Source organism: Mastacembelus armatus, chromosome 2 (genome assembly GCF_900324485.2).
Source record: "Mastacembelus armatus chromosome 2, fMasArm1.2, whole genome shotgun sequence".
In the NCBI taxonomy this organism is placed as follows: Eukaryota; Metazoa; Chordata; class Actinopteri; order Synbranchiformes; family Mastacembelidae; genus Mastacembelus; species Mastacembelus armatus.
In genome coordinates this window covers 2315202-2334818 of record NC_046634.1, presented here as the reverse complement: position 1 = coordinate 2334818, position 19617 = coordinate 2315202, and the positions used below count along the sequence as shown (strand labels likewise).

General features: G+C 42.0%; 1 protein-coding gene across 1 annotated transcript in view; it reads right to left on the bottom strand.

Annotated features, from left to right (window-relative positions):
- Nucleotides 1–235: 235 nt before the first annotated feature.
- mgat5 (alpha-1,6-mannosylglycoprotein 6-beta-N-acetylglucosaminyltransferase) overlaps nucleotides 236–19617 on the bottom strand; it is a 59838-nt gene continuing 40456 nt past the window's right edge. The window contains exons 11-17 of the mRNA XM_026301659.1: nucleotides 17899–18032; nucleotides 10188–10337; nucleotides 6422–6568; nucleotides 6205–6321; nucleotides 5358–5432; nucleotides 5091–5248; nucleotides 236–4474 (exon numbers count right to left, since the gene is read on the bottom strand). Coding sequence (XP_026157444.1) covers nucleotides 4276–4474; nucleotides 5091–5248; nucleotides 5358–5432; nucleotides 6205–6321; nucleotides 6422–6568; nucleotides 10188–10337; nucleotides 17899–18032 — 980 coding nt within the window. The 3' untranslated portion in view covers nucleotides 236–4275. The remainder of the gene's footprint in view (nucleotides 4475–5090; nucleotides 5249–5357; nucleotides 5433–6204; nucleotides 6322–6421; nucleotides 6569–10187; nucleotides 10338–17898; nucleotides 18033–19617) is intronic.

Below are 19617 nucleotides of genomic sequence, written 5' to 3'. Positions count from 1 at the left end.
TAAAACCAGAATCTGAGCTTTTTGTCACAGAAAAAGGTTTATTTAAAAATAAAGTTATATCCCTCTTACTCAAGGACAGTGAAAACAAAAATGTTGTCAATGCATTATTCAGCTTGGACCATAGTTGTCACCACTCTGGGGTTTCACACACTGGATGTTAACTGAGAGCTTCAAACAAGGTCAAGATTGATAAAGACTGGTAGATGTTTGTATGACGGTAAGAAGCAGTTTTTTCTTTTTTTTAAATAATGGAGACATTCAATGCTGAGGTTAACAAAGACAGATATGGTGAAGAATCTTTGCTGACGGCTCAGTGTTCCTGTTTTCAGGGAACAGACCGAGCTGATTTCTGGAGACCAAACACTTGCTACTCAGATAACTCGACAACATGCTTAGAATAACAGTAAAGTAAATAAGGCTGATGACTGTTTATTTGGGAGGGGACAAATTGACTTCAGACACTACTATTCTTCCATTTGTTTCCTGACTGTTAACAAATCCCTTCAACCAACCCAAAACCAACAATAAAGTGATCCCAAGCCTACTGCACCTCATTTACCTGTGCAAGTGTCACAGAGTCCTTATGCTGTAAATCTAAAACAGGAAATGCATACTGGGAAAATAGTCCTCAATAAATGCACTATTTAACTTGTATTTGAGTAATGTTCCCTGAAAACTGTAACAATAACACATTGTTGGTTTTGGTCTGTCAATGGGATGTGTTGACAAGAACAAAAATGCAAAAACTGCCAGGGTGATGAATGAAAGGATAACACCAGCATTTCTGTTTTTTGTGCCATAATCTGAACCCACTTCTGTATTTGTGACATCTGCTCAGCAGCAGGAAGTCACCATAACTTCCTGTTAGTAACCATAATCTGAATAACATGGTCGCTCCTAACACCAGTTTATACATACTTTTAACATCACCTTAACTGGACTCTTTGTGTTTACATGAATGTTTGTGAATTATTGCTGGAATTGAGTAATCCAGTTAATAGAAACACGTAAATCCACCAATAGGCATCTTTGGTTTGTATAAATGCATGGCAAACTGTAACACTGGTATTATCCTTTCTTATAATCCGAAGGTAGAGATACTGAATTAATAACTTTCACATAGGGGAAATCCATCACTGTACTTAAATTAGAAGTTTTAGGATTGTTCTCATTTAATATGTATACATATGTATTAAATAAACATAACATCAAATATTTAATTTAAAAATCATTAAATTCTTCTGAACAACAGGACCAAAGAGGGAAATCATGTTTTAAACATTAAAAAAAACAAACAGATTTTATTATCTGATCTGTGCGGAAACATCTGTCAAGAACCAAACTTAAACGTGAAAAAGGCACATGTTTTTTGAAACACTAACTTGGCGGCAGATCACTGACCTGTTTAAAAAAAATTAAATAACAACAGTCTAAGCTGACACAGAAAGCATAGCTGGTAGCTGAACACTGCCATTCATACTGAGCTGACACGTGCACAAACCAAAAAAAAAAAGTGAGATTGGAAATCAAAGCACAAAGTGTACGAGGCTCCTGCTTTAATGATGAAATGAGGCACTTTCTGTCCACTGCTGTTCGTCTTCAGGAGACAGCGATTACAGGGAAGACACGGGATTCTTAAAGATTGGAGTAGATTATTTAAAACAATTTTTTAAATATTAAACCAAATCCTCAGCCACATATTTGGCATTTTTAGGAATAGAACATTGTGCTTGAAGACAAACGGTGAATCATGACTCTATGAGACAACATGATGCCCAAGCTCCAGATCAGGGATGAAGTTACAGATGGGGCTAATTCTGACTGTACATCTTGAACAGTAAAAATCATATTCTTTTCAAGAGCATAAATTGTCCTTTGTAGAGAAAATTATCATGCAGAGAATTTTATTCAAGCACAAACTCGATCCTTTTTTTTTTGGTCCGGATTGATGAGCTTTTTATTTTTCCCCTCGATCGCTGCTTGAAGTCGAACAGAAGCTGACAAGGCCTCACTCTACCAGTCAGAGATAAGCACGCTTAATTCTATTTTTTCCATCACTCTCCATAAATAAAAATCCATAAAACAAACAAAAAAAAAGAGACACCCCTCCTATAAATTAAAAAGGTTTCCAGCAAAACACAGAGATAAAGATTCGTATACAAAATAAATAAAAAAAGAAAAACTCGAACAATATACAGTGTTACTAATGTCTCGTTAAACCTCTGCCATGAGATTAATGTAGTGCATTTTTCCATTCACCACAAGAACTATGAATTTTATTTTTATCTTAATTTTCTCTTCACAAACCTGCAGGCAAATTAAGATTCTAATGATTATCCAAAAAAAAACAAAAACAAAAAAAACAAAGAACTGCGAGGTTTTGTGTTGGGTTTCAACACTTCATTGGCAATATCTTTGTTGCTTATAGTTTTGCTTGAAAGGATTCTAGCTGTTGTCTAGATGGGAGATGAGCGTGGGTCTGCGAGACACAAACACCTGGGTAAGGTTTTCACGTTTCTCTGCAGGCTGAGGAGTCTTTGGAAAACGTGCTCTTGGTACGGCGTCCTAGCCTGGGCGGTGATGAAACTAGGTGTTACCACGACGACGGCCTATTATCTACAAGACGACAACGTCACAACATCCTACCACATGTTGACTCCGTACAGGACAGCTTTAGCTGCAGAGATCGACCCTCACTCTTTCCTGTGCGTCGTACCCGACGGTGTGCTAAAACAAACGGTGTCTCGGGAACAAAAACATTTTTACAGTTCTCTACTGGCCTTTTGTAGAAACACACACACAGTCTTCTTCAGAACTTACAAAAACGTCATTTAAAACAAGTGTGCAATTTGGGAAGAAAACCTGCCATTTTCTATATTAATAGTATTTCCACCAATCCCTATAGAGACTATAAAAACTGACAAGGAACTGCCTCCACTCTCCAACCAGGATCAGCCTATTGATCTGTGCTGCCAATCATTATCCCTGTTATAAAACACACATTTCTTTATTCAAGTTATATTCAGGTTGGAGACTGGCGCACAGTAACACTGAGTACAGGCAATTCATTGCTGGTTTTAGTCTCTGTAAGAGGATTGTTGAAAATTTTATTAATATAGAAAGTGGCCGGCCTTATCCGTTTAACAGACGTCACATGAGTGGACCTTCCTGTCAATTGAGGAGAATGAAGACCACTTTAAGCTTGGAGTATGTCAGGAAATGATAAAAAAAAAAAAAATCTAGTTATGTACATCTCATGTTTCGCCCTCATTCGTTTCGTCCAGAAAGCAAGAGTCCATTTCAGTGTAAAAGTGGTTTCATCTTTAGCCACTGTCTGCCAGCACCCCATGTGTGGAGGCAAGTCCCTCTCAGAAATAGCCACAAATGTCTAGAAATGCTAATTCTAATCAAAGAGCGGTGAGCAATTTGGACATTTTGGAATGTCCTTAAGTGCAAAGTACAATTGCAGATATGAGAGTAAGAGAAGGGTCTGAAAAAGTTTGCAAGATGCAACATAATCCAGGTGTCAGGTGATCTGTGCGCTCCCATCTATCAATCTATACACACATTTTAAAGAACTGTGCACACAAAAGCGATTTTATATATTTGTAAATTGCAGAATACACGTTTGTGGCTACTTATGAGTGGGCACTTGCCTCTTACACAGGAGCACTTGCTTCAGTCCTGTCAGTCCAGTGCAATCCTACCTCAAGAATAAACTGTTTCAGATTTAAGGAGGGGGAGATGGGCGGAGGAGGCAGAGTGGGGTGGTGGTCAGAAAGGGGTAATGAGTCTCCTTGGTCCCTTGCAGCCCCGGTGAACCTGGAGATAAACAGGCAGCCGGTCACTGATGTGTCCAGTCAACCAAGGTGGCAGCAGAGCTCATCTGCAGCCATTTTAAAGTCTACCACAGCTCCCTTTAGTTGATTCAAGTATTTTTACACCATTTCCACAACCCGTAGCGCCACTGCTGGTGAATCTGAGGGTTGACAAATGTTCAGGTTGGCTGCAGGAGTCAATTCATTTCAGGCAGCTGAAGGAAACAATAAATATGATGAACAAACACAGTCTCATGGAAGTTTTTCAGCCCACGGGAGTCCAGTGTGTGCGTTTGATTGACACCTGCATGACTGTGATGCACCGGAGTGTGTGTCTACGTCTCTCAAACACACTCAGACGCTTATTAAGCTGCTCTGACTTCCTTTAACACCCATCCAGCCAGGACTACAGAACTCCAACACCCACCTTACCCCATCCCCTCAGCCTGTGTGGGTGCTATAGGCAGTCTTTACACAGCGCCACCTGGCCCTTCATGTAGTCGCGGCAGGGACAGATGCGTCGCAGCGACTGGTGGGCGCCAGCGCAGCTGAACAGCAGCAGGTCGGACTGGAAGATGCAGTGGTGGCGCGTCTCGCTGTAGGCGGGGACCACTGTGTCGGCGCTGGACTCCACTGTCTGACAGTCCACACCAAACCTGAGACAGACAGAGGTTATTCTGTGTTTATGCATCATGATTATTAATTCACTGTGCAGAAACATCTGAATGCGAATGAGAAAGGGAGAGGAACAGACCACATGAGGAATCAGCATCAGTCACGAGCCAGCAAACAAACTAAGCCCTCCAGTGGTAACATTGTGATACTGCAGTTTAAAGCACTCTATGGGAGACTGCACGCATGAACTCAAACCTGTCACTATGAAACTAAACACCATCATTTTTTACCTTAGAAACCCATTAATTCACCCATTAATAATTGGTTTTGGTTTGAAGAGAAAAAACTGATTTGTAAATAATCCCTTGATTTACACCTTCAATTGCTTCTCAATTTAAAATGTTTTTCTCTCAAAATAACAGAATTGTCAATAAAAATACACTGAAGTTGTTCAATTTTTTAATTCATGAATTTATCTACTAAATATTCCCTTGAAATGCCCCTTAAAATAGCTTAACTCAATTATCATAATGAGTGAATTAACAGATTTCTAAGGTAAAAAAAAAAAAAAAAGATTCAGTTTCAAAGTCTGTGCTGTGCTGCCACCTGGTGGACGCTTAACATAACAACTACCAAAAGTTTCTCCCATGGACCCACCTGGCCAGATCCTTGTCCTTGTTGAGATGTTGGAAGAAGGACGGCTCACAGATGAGCTGCGCTTCCTGACACACCTGCTTACAGGAGTATCCGGGCTCGGCCAGTTTGACCTGCAGCGCGCTGAGGGGAGGCCACATCACCTGACCATGGCAGAAGTCCTGAAAACGGAAGCACAGTCACAAAAATTGGTTTGCGAGTGACTCAATTGTACTGAACAGATTCTGACTTGCATCCATAAAAAAAAAAAAAAACATCTACAGGCATCACCTGGTTCTCAATGAAGGCATTGACTCTCTGCAGCATCCCCTCACAGGTGAACTCGTAGGGCAGGTAGGGCTCAATCTAGTCACACAAGACAAACACACCGACTCAAACAAGTGTCAGCGGATGATACACTGGGACTGAAAACATACAAAGACTGTGAGATGGACCTTGTTTCTGTTTGTGTGTGTCAGCAGGTACATGAAGGTTCACACAGACAGATCAGCCTGGTCAAACTTAAACCTGCTGTACCACTGTCTTCTGAACCCCGTCCACCTCCTCGCACTCCGATTGGCTGAGGAACACTTCAAACAAGGCGGACTGACCGCTGATGCATTTGTTGCTGCATTGAGCTGCTCAGTGACTTGTGTGTGTGTGTGTGTGTGTGTGTGTGAGGAGGAGAGGGAGAGAATGCGAGCCAAGCCGGAGCCAGGCAGGCTGCGGTTCGCCATGGATCACAAAGCACATGAAGCTCTGCAGGCGTGTCTGATGAACAAAGCCATTGTTCTGACCCGCTCGCCAGAGCACATCGCGAGCTCCGGGCCGGCTGTTAAATATGCATGGGCCTGGACGAGAAGGTGGAACAGGATCCTTTTTTTCTTTTCCCTGTGCTTTCACTTGTCCTCTCTCTTGATTGGTTTCCTTCCAAACTGTTGTATCAATTACGATACTTAGTTGTGATAAACATCTTCTTTTTTTTTTTCTTTTCTAAGGATTTGCTCTTTTCATGGCTTTAACTGACAATAAACTGAATATCTTCGTGTTTAATGACTCACTGGAACAGATTTTATACTTTCTTCATACCCTGAAGCCTAAAATCTGTAAACCGTTCCATAAATCGTCTCATATTTACCTTTTGGCTGAGGATAGAGCGGATGGCCCTCTCCACCTCGGCAGCATTTTCAATATCCACCGTCCACACATGCGGCTGACCAACGTACACCTCAGCATACGGATGTTGAGAAGTCAGCTGCAGGCAGGAAAGAAAAAAAGGAAATAAAAACACAGAACAGAGGTTAGGAAAAACAAACGCAGGAAGGTGCAGAGCAGATCTGTCGCCCTCCTCTTACCTCCCTCAGAGTGGGCTTGCCCTTGAAGAAGTCGGTGTTCTTGCTGCTCTTTGGCGGGTTGAATTTGGGGTTGAGGAAGGCGCAGCCGTTGGCGATGGCCTCCAGGGGGGCTGGACCCTCATACGGGAAGGACAGACCCACGAACAGCTGTGGAGGAGACCACATATTAAAATATTATCCTAGCGCGCTACAGGACACATTCTTACAGTAGGTTTAGGACAATGTTGGATTCCTTCACCCTCCTTATTCCATTTTCTTTCTTTTCTAAGTGTTTTCTTCAAATGAGATTCAAAGGAAAACTGTGAAGGACGCTTTGGCTCTGAATGATTTTCTTACAGCTGGTCGCCCGTCAAATGAATTAACATAAAGGCAGGAAGCTGAGAAAAACGATGAAGGTACGGCTTTAACTCTAAATGAGGGTAGTGGCAAATTAAAGGGTAGTCTGTGTTCACACTTTTCAAAGCTGCTAGGAGAGGCTGAGTGCAGACAGGGAGGAGATGACGTGGGAGAAAAGCAGTTTCTCAAAACAAGTTGGGAATAATAATGATAGGAATATCTCACGATTAGGTTTGCTCTCCGCACAGGCCACGCTCGATGTGGATGAAGAAAGTTTTCGACCTGAATTTCTGTGTAAACTGTGCTCCAGGAAACTGTATGCACTGTCCAAAGATACTATACATAAGGAAAAGCCTTTCCTCCTGATGGGAAGAGCAAATATTTGTGAAGCAGCTCGTCCTCATGAGTGTGAGAAAGTTATACCACTTATCCATTACACAGTTGAGCCCTACTCGGCTCTACTCCACTCTGTTTAGGTGGTACCACCTCGACGTGGGCGGGGCCGTCGTAGCACGGCGGCGCGAAACTGGAACGTCAGCACCTCCTCGTAGGATCGCGGTGTTGTTTTGGGAGTAGTGACACACAATGTGGGTCTGTGCTGTAAAAACCTGCGTTGTGAGTTATGTTTAACATGGTTCTGATCAACTGAGGTTTCAAATTTCTGCCAGCAGGTGGCAACAAAACACACTACTTTTTCCTCTCTGTATGTGTGTGTGTGTGTGTGTGTGTTATGTGCGCACTCCTTAGAGCTGAGAATTAGTCGACCACTACTTACAGGGAGTGGGGAGGGGATGAGGGGAGACAGTGGCTGAGAGGGAAAGCAGTTGATCCACACAGAGGGTAGATGAATACACGACGCCTGCACCTCATATGTGACTGGTCTAAAAATCAACAACAGGTTTGTCTGATCCCTGTGCATTAAAAGGTTCTGTATATGTTCTATCCCTGCAGGCCACAGAAACATTAAAGAGCCAAACTCACAACCGCATTTTTTCACTTCCAGCTCATCTCAATCCATCCCTTAATTTTCCTGTGGTTGTAATAATGATCCTTTTGAGGAGACTGAAGTCAATAAGCTCTGTGTTTGCATGAAAACACTAAAAGAATGCAGTTCTTTTCATATTCTACTATCATCAGACAGTTTCCCTATTAAAAACAGAAGTATTTTGCTAACCACTGCCTTTCTGAGGAAAGCTAAAGTACAAAACGAGAGGTTGTCAAGAGCCGGGAGGAGCTGCAATAAAATTTATCAACGCGAAAGCCACAAAGACCAGTGATAAAGTTCATTTGCACAGTGATGTCTTTAGAAGTACTCAGAGCACAAGCATAACAACAGTACATGCAAAAACCCATGTGTGCCGCTGACGTGCATGTAAATGTACGTTTTCAGACTGACCAGGCCAAAGGCCGTCATGCAAACGATGACAACCAGCTCATTCTTCAGCTTCAGCACAAGAAGTCTGCAGCCTCATGACAGTCCCTGGGTGCAGTGACCCGCTGTGTTAATTAGCTTGTTTGTTCTTGGTGTTTCTAGTTCCTGCACCCGCCATGGGACCTGCTTGTTGTCTACTACACAATCTACTACACAATTTGTGTGGAGGAGAGAGAAAGAGAAAGAAAATGAAGAACCCACAGAAGACAAAGTTGAAGGAGACAGTGCGAGACAATTAAACAAGTAGATTCAGACATGAGAAAGGGAAGAGAGAAATCCTAAACCTCTCACTCTGTCAGCCCACAAACATGACACAGTAAAGTTTTGCCACTTTAGCACTTTGATCACTGATGTTATTCCCCTTAGCTCGTCAGAGGTTATTCCAAGAAATTTTGTTGAGGAGAAAATCAAATGTCAGACTTCAGTGGCAACGCACTCGTCCTCACAGTAGCGCCTCCACGCTCGGAGTATTTTTGCAGTGCACTCTGTCGAGAGTTAAGCCCCACGAGGCCAATTAGCTCAGGCAGTCTGTTTGCAGGTAACAGTAAATTTGTTGTTAAGCAGCAGAAGGAAAACTGTGCCTCCTGTTTTCCTTCTAAGCTCTTAAACAAGTTTTTTTTTGTTTTGGCCAATCCTGGTGGGTTTTGCATGCGGAGCCACGTGTAATGAGAAGATGTGGAAGTTCGTACTGTACTACGACTGCCAGCCGATGTTAACGCACCCCTAATCCAGCATGACTATGACTCCCTGTGCTTCGTATCTCAGCCCCATGCTCTATTCTGGTGTTGCCTTCCTCCACTCCCCAGTCCCACGGGAAGGCATCTGCTTTCAGAGGACTGAGAAATCGAAGCTCTCCTCCACTCTCATGAAAGGGAAGAAGGCTGGAGCCAAAAGGCAGACTGCATCTTGCAGTGCTAGTGCTAATGATGGTTTTCACCTTCAGCACACACTGTTATTTGGTGTTTGAGAGCCATGTCATTTTAACACCATTTCTCTGTGGAAATGGACAGCTCCAATTAGTGCTAATTCAGAGGTTTTTGAAAAGAAAAGCAGGCCCCCCTCAACTGCTTGCTGCAACTAAACCTCTTCCATGGGTGCTGACTGTCCAATCGTCCCACAGCTTAGCAATCACATCCGGTCACGGCAGGCTTGATAAGCTTTGGATTGAAAGAAGAGTGCACAAGGCTCTAAGAGCTGTGACCCTGTGCCTTTAAGGTTTTAAAGCATTTAAAGTTTGGAGGGTGGTGAAGAGTAAAAGTGAAAGGCGTCGGATGAAACACCGTCTTAGATTCTGCCTGTGACGTGTATTTACTGACCTTTTAGTACAACATCACGCTTGCAGTGCCACACAACAAAGCTGACTTGTGTTCGACAGCTGAACACATCCCATGGACACGTACGCATTTAGCTGCTGACACGTGTCCATACGTCACTGCCTCCGGAGAGCCTGCTCCACACCACTGTACAATCCAGCCTGGCTGCAGGCTCTGTGGCTGTGTCCTTGGCTTTGTCAACGAGAGTGTTTAGAGTAGTGAGAGGAAGGGACAAGTCATGACGTGAATGGAGAAGTGCTCCTTTGGACTGAGGACAGAACCGACAGCCACTCAGCTCAAGGCTCTTTCAAAAGAGGGTCTTTGTTCTCTTAAACGCGCTCTTTCTCTTCACCAACGTCTCTGTCGAGAATCCAATTTCTACTTTCACTTGTCTTTTGAGTTTTGTTTTTGCACAGAGACCCGCTTAAAAATTACTTCTCCAAGTGTTCGGACAATTTTTTTTTTTTTGTAACACACAACACAGCCTTATTTTATCATATCTGAGCAGTCACTTCAATCAAAGAAAGCAGTGTCTTGTATGTATTTACAAATGTCAAAAGGAAATGTGTGGGAGGTGGTTTGTGGTTTTCGTAGGTGTCTAATAAGCACCATGCCCTGACACTTATTTCCCAGCAGGGTCTTTTTTTTTTTTTATGTGAGACAAATTGCAGCCAGGCGGACTAACCTTGGTTTCTCTGAGGAGGAACTGCAGGTCTCGGCCGCTCAGGATACCGTGGTTCTTGACGTAGCTCGGGAGGTGCACGGTGCTAGTACCGTGCACGGTGCCGTGAACCTCCATGTAGCTGTGGATGATGTCAAGGTATTTCTGCTTGTCCTGGAAAAAGAGAGGAGAGAAAAAGAAAACAGGCATGTTCAGTTTTTCCATTTGCCATTAGCAGCATTTTTAAGCTGACTTGTGCTTTTCTTTTGATCCTGGCACAATTCTGTTCGGATCATAACTGTTGGCGAGAGCAGATCAGTATCATTACGCTATCATGTGGCCTGGTGAACCTTTGTTCAAGCTACCTGACTGACCTTGTGGTCCCAATGGGGCGGGGGGCAGACCTTAAACATCATCGGTGCTCACAACAGCCTGCTATTGTTATTGAAGTCTACCTGATCTGTGATGCCCTTGATCAAAAAGACAATGAACCATTCAGAAGAAACCAATAAAACCTGCTTGCTTTCCACCAGCTCGCATATCCAGCCTACTTTTAATATGCAGGAATGCTGCCCGGCTGATTCAGAGGTAAAATGTGAACCTGTAACATATCAGGAAGGGATGGGCTAGCAGATCAAACTTAATCAGCCGGGACAGAAACATTTTTGTTTGTTCTCTCTCTGAGATGTCGCAGCAGGTCTTTGATTTTTCAAAAAAAAAAAAAAAACCCCCCCCAAAAAAAAACAAAAAACAAAAAACAGAACACGAATGCTGTATAATCAGGCCTCCTTCATGTTGTCCTGTGCCTGCTGAACGCCAAGCCATACCGGAGCAACGTACCGTACAGTACTGCTTTCAGGGAGGCAGTTGATATGAAAGCAGGCCATTTTTCTCCACAGTGAGGAGATGTCACAGAGGTACATACGGAAGCATGTGTTCCAGTCACACGCACTAAAATATTACTGATTACCATTAGATTTGATGCCCATGAGGCAGCAAAGCCTTGTTACTGTTGAAGGCTACCCGTTTCATGAGGCTGCCTTTGAAACAGTTCTACCTCTAGGACATCTCCCTGCTCTGTGTGTGTGTGTGTGTGTGTGTGTGTGTGTGTGTGTGTGTGTGTGAGAGAGAGACTACCTCAGTGCTCTCTTTTGGGGCTTAAATTTCAGCTGGCCGCTCGTCAGAGTCTCTAGAGACTTGACTATCAGATACCTCCAGTCAGCCTGCTGTAACTAAAGCAGCCTAGTGTGTCTGTGTGTGTGTGTGTGTGTGTTAGATGAAGACCTAATTAGAAGGTGAAATCACTACACTGTAATCTTTTCACTCAGGAGAGCTGAGCCGGGATTTGTGTGTGTGTGTGAGGACGGATTTATAAATGAACGTTGCTGGTTATCTTAAGAGGAGCCACACACACTTTTGAAAATCTATAGATCAGAAGATGATGACTGGAATGAGAAGAAGTACCCAGGCACCCACACCGTAACATGAATCAAGAAATGAGGTTGATACTGGTATATTATGGTTTTACTGTCTAAAAATGGGGCTGAAAAAACATGATTCCAGTGCAGTTTGAATTAGTCAATATGGAATAAAATAAAACAAAAAACTATGTTTTAATGATAAACAGGTTCAGCGGATTAAAATACTAATTATACTTAGATACAAATATATAAAATATCCATATCCATTATATTCATGAACCAACTTTGTGACCATTTAACGGATGATGAATGCGGGGAAATCACGTCACATGACCGCCTGCAGAGGAGAAGGAAACGGCCCATGAGCAATATGGCACATCATCTGTGCAGGGAGCGTGATGTGTGTGTGATGTGCTTCACACAGCGGGCTGCCACTTAAAGCTTTACGGTCAGAGGACATCACATAGTGGATGCTTTCTGGAGCATGGACGATTCTCACACACGGTCACACTGGAATGCAGTGCAGTGAGTTTAAAAAAAAAAAAAAAAAAAAAAACAACAACAACCACCCACAAACAGGTTAAAATATATGAAAATCACATTTCTGGTAAAGCAAGACAGAAATACAGCCAACATGTAGGAGAAGCATGTTCGAGTGAGGCGCTGACAGTTTTAGATCCATTGTGGATTTTCTTTGCTTTTCCTAGTAATGATGTTGTGTCAACTTCAATTCATAATCCTGTCCCAGCTGTCAGCACACTGTGAAGTAAAAAGAAGTTATGACTTTGTAACACTACCTGGCGTGAAGACTGATAACATTATGGGACTTTTTTCCCCCTGCACGTTCCCCAACAGCCCATGGGAACTGGCAGAGAGCAGAGATGTGAATGTGGATGTATACGTCTCATACATGCACAATAAGCTATCTGAAACCGAGAGGCAGATCAATTGTTGCGGCCCGGTATGGGAGAACATGCTTGGGGAGTTATAAAATAACTGCTTTAGCTGGAGACGTTGACTGAAGCAGGAGAGGAGGAGGAGGAGGAGGAGGAGGAGAGTTTTATGACCTTGTAAATCAGAGGGAATTTGTAAACCCTGGCTCAGAGGGGAAAACAGAAATCGGCAGAGGGGAGGGTTGAGGGATGAGTGTCCGGGGGAAGAAAGCTTACCGGCTGGGAGACACCACCTCTGATACTAACAGTGAGGCAGAAAAGGTTGAGGTTCACAGCTAACTGCTGATCTGTCTTTATGACTGCTAGCATTACAGCACAGTTGGAAAAAAGCCTTACTCTAGAGTTCTTTAATTTTAATGCTCACCTCAGTGATTTTTGTGCCCAGGTCTTGAATAAAGACACTTATGAGCAGAGCATCAGTTGTGCAGGTTTCTCTGTGTACTACAGTAACCTCAACAGGCGAGAAGAGAGTTTGCCTCATCAGAATGCAGACAGGAGCGCTTGGTTTGACTTATTCGACCCTCAATCTGCCTTCAACATCAAACGCACCTCAGAACAACTTCCTATCCGAAATAATTTCCAACTGACAGACTCTAGGGCCCCAAAACCTGGTAGCTTGTCAGTCAGGACCTTCCTTTATTCCACACTCATACATGCAGCGCACACTGCACACGCACACGCACACACACACACACACACACACACACACACACACACACACACAAACACAAACACAATACTGTGGTGACATCATAATGTTGAGTCAGTCAGACATTAACGGAAGCAGCTCATTTTAAATGTGGTGATCTGTACAAGGTCACTTCAGCAGTACTAGAGTCCCTAGTTCAACAAGTCCCTGTTGGTGCACCAGGTGGCTGATGTCTGTCTGTGTGGTAAAAAGCCTCTTCGAAAGTGAGGACATCATCACTGATTAACTAAACGTGAAGCATGCAGCGGACATCAAAGTGCCGTTTTGTCTCAAAAAGTATTAATACAGTACAGTAAGGAATTTCATGGAGTTCATTCTAATGACCTGTGCAGTTTCAGATGAGATGGATTAAAGGACAGTCTGTTCTCACTTCCTTTGCGTCCTAACTCAGCCAACAATTGAATGCATTCAGTTGGTTTGTATATAATTATGTCATAATCAAAAAGCGTGCCAATCAGCATAATGACCATTTGCATGACTTAATTCCAGTGCAGTCCTTTGTGTCTGATGGGTATAAAAAGCTGCACACCACTACAGATAAATAACACCAAATAGACCTAGAGATGAATTTATGATGCACGTAGCTGAAAATGAACAGCTTAATAAATACACTGTAAACACTTTGACAGATGGGCGGTAAACAAGCATCCAGAAGTGTTTGGAGCACAGTCAGACGATGTTAACCTCACTGTCCTGACACACCCCATTAGACATAACAGTTTAACATACTAGAATTTCACCAGAGCACGTTTTGATTGTCAGACAATAGATAAGGTGGCAAAAAAAAAGGCAGTTGACGAAGAATGAAGATGACTGTTGACAAGTTGGAACGCATACAATGAAGCTTTGAGAGCAAGACCAAAAAAAAAAAAAAAAAGACATGCAGCAGCTATAATAGTGCTGCCTGTCCTGCAGCGATGGAAGCACCTGTGCTGTCACATGCTTTGTTGGGTGCAATTAAAAGCTTTGCACCTTGTATAAAGAAGCTAATGGCACCAGGGGGATTCTTAGCACCAGTTCCATACATTTATAGCACCACTTGCAATGAAGAAAACAGGTGCCACTGGGGGATGGGCATTATTACTTCAAGTCTAATTATCATAAAATTTACTGTTGATTGAGAAAGGTCCCAAATCATTTAACAGAAATGGGCAAAATACCGTTTTTATGAAATGTTAATGCATTTTACTTATTGCTGCCCTGCTGTCTCTATTACCATTTATTTCTGTGTTAATCACGTTATATTTCTGTGGCAGCTCCTGCCTTCCTCTCATAAATCTGTGTAAATCTATAACTGCTTCTGTGAGAGAAGAAGGAAGAAACATGTGTCCTTCATACAACATAGCCCTCTTCTAGCCTTATTACACTACAGGTGAATTTAAAGCAGATGAGATTTATAAAGTGAAAGATTCAAGAACAGCAAGTCCTGCAAATGTCTTGAGCCTTGATTCAATAAAATATCTGTGACAGGAGATGTTGATTTAATAACCGCAGGTTCAGGTTTCTACACTGGTGCTCAGATTCATTTAACGGCACCAAAGACTGCAGCATCAGATCAGACGAGAAGAGCAAAAGCACGGAAGTTTTAACATTCAGCTCAACATGTTTATCCATCATGAAAGGGAGATGAAAAAGCCTGTGAAGGTAAGAGTGTGAGATGGTTGCCCATCCTGCGCCGCACATGTCAGCCCTCTGTATGTGTGTGTGTCCCTGTCAGCTCGGTGCGATTCGCCTTTCTTCACCATGTCCTCTGATCTGCTGCCAAGGGCCTGCAGTGCTCCCTCTCTCCACAACCTACTCATTCTCACCTTTCACCATGTTCCCTTCTGCCTCATCAAATGCTTTCTTAAAACCAATGCTACAAACCAGAGACACTGACAGATTTGATGTAAGTGTGGCACAGCGATGACGGGAGTCCAGGTAAAAGGCTTTATTGGATTCATTTTTTGTGAATCCCTGCCAGCTAATGTAGATAAACATGCAGACAGGTTGACAACATGTGAGAGATGTTTGGAATATTTAATAAGTGGACAGCTGCAATCTTACACTAGCGTCAATACATGGCAGGCAGTCACTCTCAGCTCCCATGCTTCGCCTTTCTACTCCTCTTACTGGGTTGCTATGGAAACGTCTCTGTCTGAGGTGATCTGATCACTTTATTTTAGGTCTCAATACCAACTTTGCAACAACAGAGTAATGACTTGCCAGCCTGGTTCCTTGAATCCTCTCTGTCTGTTGCATTAGAAGGCCTGCTCATGAATCTGCTCAGCCCACTACAGCTTACAGTGAGTCCCCAACAATCCTCAGCATTGGCAACAATAGTGACTTTGTAATTGTTGCTGATTTTTGAATGGAAGTCAATGGGAGCCAGGGCTTGTTGGAGCTACTTCCTATATGGCTTCAAACCTGGAAGTGGGCTTTGGTATTTCCACATTCATAGGTGGGCTCAAAGCAGATGGAAAGGAGGAGAATTTTACAGGTGACACAATTTTGGCAAATTTGATCAGGGATGATAGGGCCTAAATGCTGTTGCTACACATTAATTAAATACCTGACTGCATCTTCCTCAAGTGTCAGCTTCTTGAGTCTTTAGATCATTAATCTCATAACCGGACTATAATTCCCTTGTGAATTTTACCTTGATGCGCAAAATCATTTTCTTACAGTGGGTCCCACTTTCCATTCTAAATAATTGATATATCATTTAAAAATGAAACTTCTCAAGTGTAAAGAATGAGGTGAAGAATAGTGTGATGTGAAAGGAAGGGGAAGGGAAATGAAGCACACCAGCCAGCTCGCTATCAGTCCGCCCCAAACTGGCCCTTTAATTAAAAGCAGGAGGTAATGAACACACTTGGGAGTGTGATTAGCAGCTAATGCCCCTTGCTGTGAGCTGATGGGCTCCCCCATCTGCCCTTTTAAAGCTAGACTGAACGGCACATCACTGTGTGCACTCTGGCTCAGTGCTAGAAGGCAGAAACCACAGCAGCACACCAGTGGATTAAAAAAAAAAAAAAAAAAAAAAAAAAAAAACAAAACAACTATGACACCTTGGGATTTAGAGCCTTATAATATAGCTTTGAAATTCAAACCGTTTCAACGGTTGTTAATGAATATGTTTTAGATTAGGTAGGTTTGGACTATAGTTTGATTTTTTTAATTTTAACTGGATTTACTAGTTTTAAAGTTCAGGATGTTGGAGTAATTTCTGGTAATGAGGGGGTGGGGGCAGTATCCTGAAACTGTGTGAGCCCTTCACCAGAAGAAAAAAAATGAGCGTTTACTTTAAACAAATAAACACTCCCCAAACCTTTGAAACATAATGTTTTACTGGCTTTAATCCAGATCCTTAAACCCTGTCTGCCACAGCACAAATCCTCTGGTTGGCACTGGTGAAGCTCTGCTGCTAGTGGGCAGCTCTGAACATGAATGTATGCAACCACCAGGTACTAAACAGGTCTCCCACAGGTACAAGAGTTTGATGTTGGAATCAATGTAGTGAAAGAATTTGGTAAAACCAAGTGAAAAAAACCACAACTGGCTGACGAAACAATACAAGCAAAGTAAGATCATTAGTCAGATACTTTGGGCTTATTATTCAATTTGCTAAATCATCATCACACTTTCTGATGTGTGAAGGCATTTGGACTACAGATCTATTTCATGAAAACAATTCTCTCTTGTAGCTCCTATTATCATTCCACCCAGTTAGTGTCTGACATCTGAAGAGTCGGATGGATCTGGAGAGACCCACTCTGAAACATACACTGTGTTGGCTGAAAGCTCGTCAAGGCGCAGGCAGTAATCCAACCATCCATGGCACACCAAACAATGTGCAAATCTCTCCAAGTCTCTAAGTCGTTTTTGTCTAGGATACAGTAATCCCTTGGTCTCTGTGCCGCAGTGCGAGCATGCATTTGAATATATTAGAAACTCCACGGAGAGGTGATAAGCTGAATTTGGGCTCCTAAGCTAGACTGTTATTAAGTTTCCTGTGAAAGTTTTACCCAAGGTTGTTCAAAGAGTTTGACTGCATAGCTCTCAGAGGGCTGGAAATGGGTTATCCTTGGTTTGGTGGTATTTTTTGGCAGGCCTTGTGAAGTCTGGCACTTTCATCTGTATGGAAGGAAGGAATGAATATATATATATATATATATATATATTATATATATATATATATTATATATATATATATATATATATATTATATATATATATATATATATATTATATATATATATATATATATATATATTATATATATATATATATATATTATATATATATATATATATATATATATTCATTCCTTATTTAAGAGTTATATATATATATATATATATATATATATATATATATATATATATATATATATATATATATATATATATAAATAAATATGTGTGTGTGTGTGTGTCTGTGTGCGTGTGTGTGTTTGGATTAGAGTTAAAGAGTGTGTGTGTGTCTGTACATGCTGTATGTCAGAACAAGAACAACATAAGTTCACAACATCTAGATAACAAAACACAGTGGACTTGAATGAAATGCACCTTTTTTAAAAACTAACTAACAAAACAACATGGGTCCAACATGCTGTACCCAAAGTGTTAAATGTACATTTCAGTGTCAGAGTGCATGAAAGATCATAGTACCTTCCAAAAGTTGTCAACCTTGCCATAAACTAGCGACTGGTTCTGCCTCTTGATGTCATCGATGTGCTTGATGTCACTGGCATTGAGGTGCTGCTCAACTACGAAGCCCAGAAAGCTGTTGTCAGGTGTGTGAGCTGTAAGAGAAAATAAAACCATAAATATATATATATGCACACATGCTTAACTCTAGTGAATTAAGACAAGCAGCTTACAGTCGCCTTTAATATGGTGCATTGAAACAGGATTTGCAGCAAGAGAAATGGGGAAAAAAAAAAAAGATGAGGACAAAAGTCACTGATCATTTCTTAGGGAATAAAATGACAAATGGCTTTATTACACACACATCTGCTTTTCTGAGTGCATGTTTCACTTAAATACAGTAAAGCTTCTGTGTTTAGCGCAGATCTTAATTCCAGAGAGAGAGATAAAAACAGCTGCACAACACGACAGCACAAGCACTCTGGTTTTTATGTCCTCCATTCCTTATTGCCCGGTGATGACTGGTTGCTATGGGAACCATGAAATGAGCAGGCCAAGTGTGGCGCCTGAAGTCAGCTGCACTTTACTTCACTGTCAGCTGCCTTGTAAAACAAGTGAGAAGACAACGGTTTGGAGTGTGGACAGGATTCAGTCAAATATTAATGTGCCTAATAATCTAACTTTAATTAAAAATCAGTCATACAAGCGGACTGAAAAGCACATCTCACCATCGGCCCCTTGAAGTGAATGAAACAAGCTGGAAGGGAGGTGTTTGGTGGGGAGTTGTGGTTTTGTGCTGGAGCCCCCAGGGAGCTGCTGTCAGAGCTCGCTTTGTACCACAACATTATTACAACACAGGCAAATTAAAGTCAGGCAGTCAGGGGAGATGGAATTCACTCGGTATAGTAAAAAGAAAGGGTTTATTGAGAAGACCTCAGCAAAAAAAAAAACAAAACAAAAAAAAAAAAAAACACACTGCTGCAGCAGATTCATGCACTTGCCAGAATTTAAAGAAACTACTGCAAATATCACGGTGATAGTTACACCTGATGTAGGTGGGGATAATTTATGATGTTTAAGACGTGATGACAGGAATACAGCTCAGCTGCTGTGTAATGATTTAACTGTGCTTCAGCAGATAAGGGCAGGAAAAAAAAAAGACATACTCTAAAAGCTCCTATAGGCTTTCACAAAACCAGCTTGAGATGTTTATGTTCAGGTGTTAGCTGGTGTTGGTGATGTTTGTTCAGAGCTTATGCGGGCTGCTCGCTTACTGGCTCTGGTCTGCAGAGTAACTGTGCCCAGCACCAGATCAAGTAATAGGTGAATGGCAAGAATGTGGAGTAAGATGCCGTATCTGGTTAATGTGCCGGCCAGTGAGCGTGTCACACTATCATGCAGTACATATTGTTCTCGATGGTGCTTGTGATTAGGGCTGCAAATTATGTATGTGCGCTTTATAATCTATTATACTCAAATCCTGTTCAGCATTCAGTATTGCAAAGAACAAAGGAACCTTTCAGCTGCTACTGTACTGTTATTTCACTTTGTGTTATGTGTGTGTGTGTGGGAGAGAACAGGAATGTGGGAGTAGATGTTAAAAAGTGCTGTGTGATATGTCAGCGTGGGCAGGAGCTGAATGCAACAACTGTTCCCAAAATACCTGTAGTGTGTACCAAATCCTGGCTGGTAAAACAGTAATGTTACCAATATAAATACCTTGGTAACACTGGTGATTAC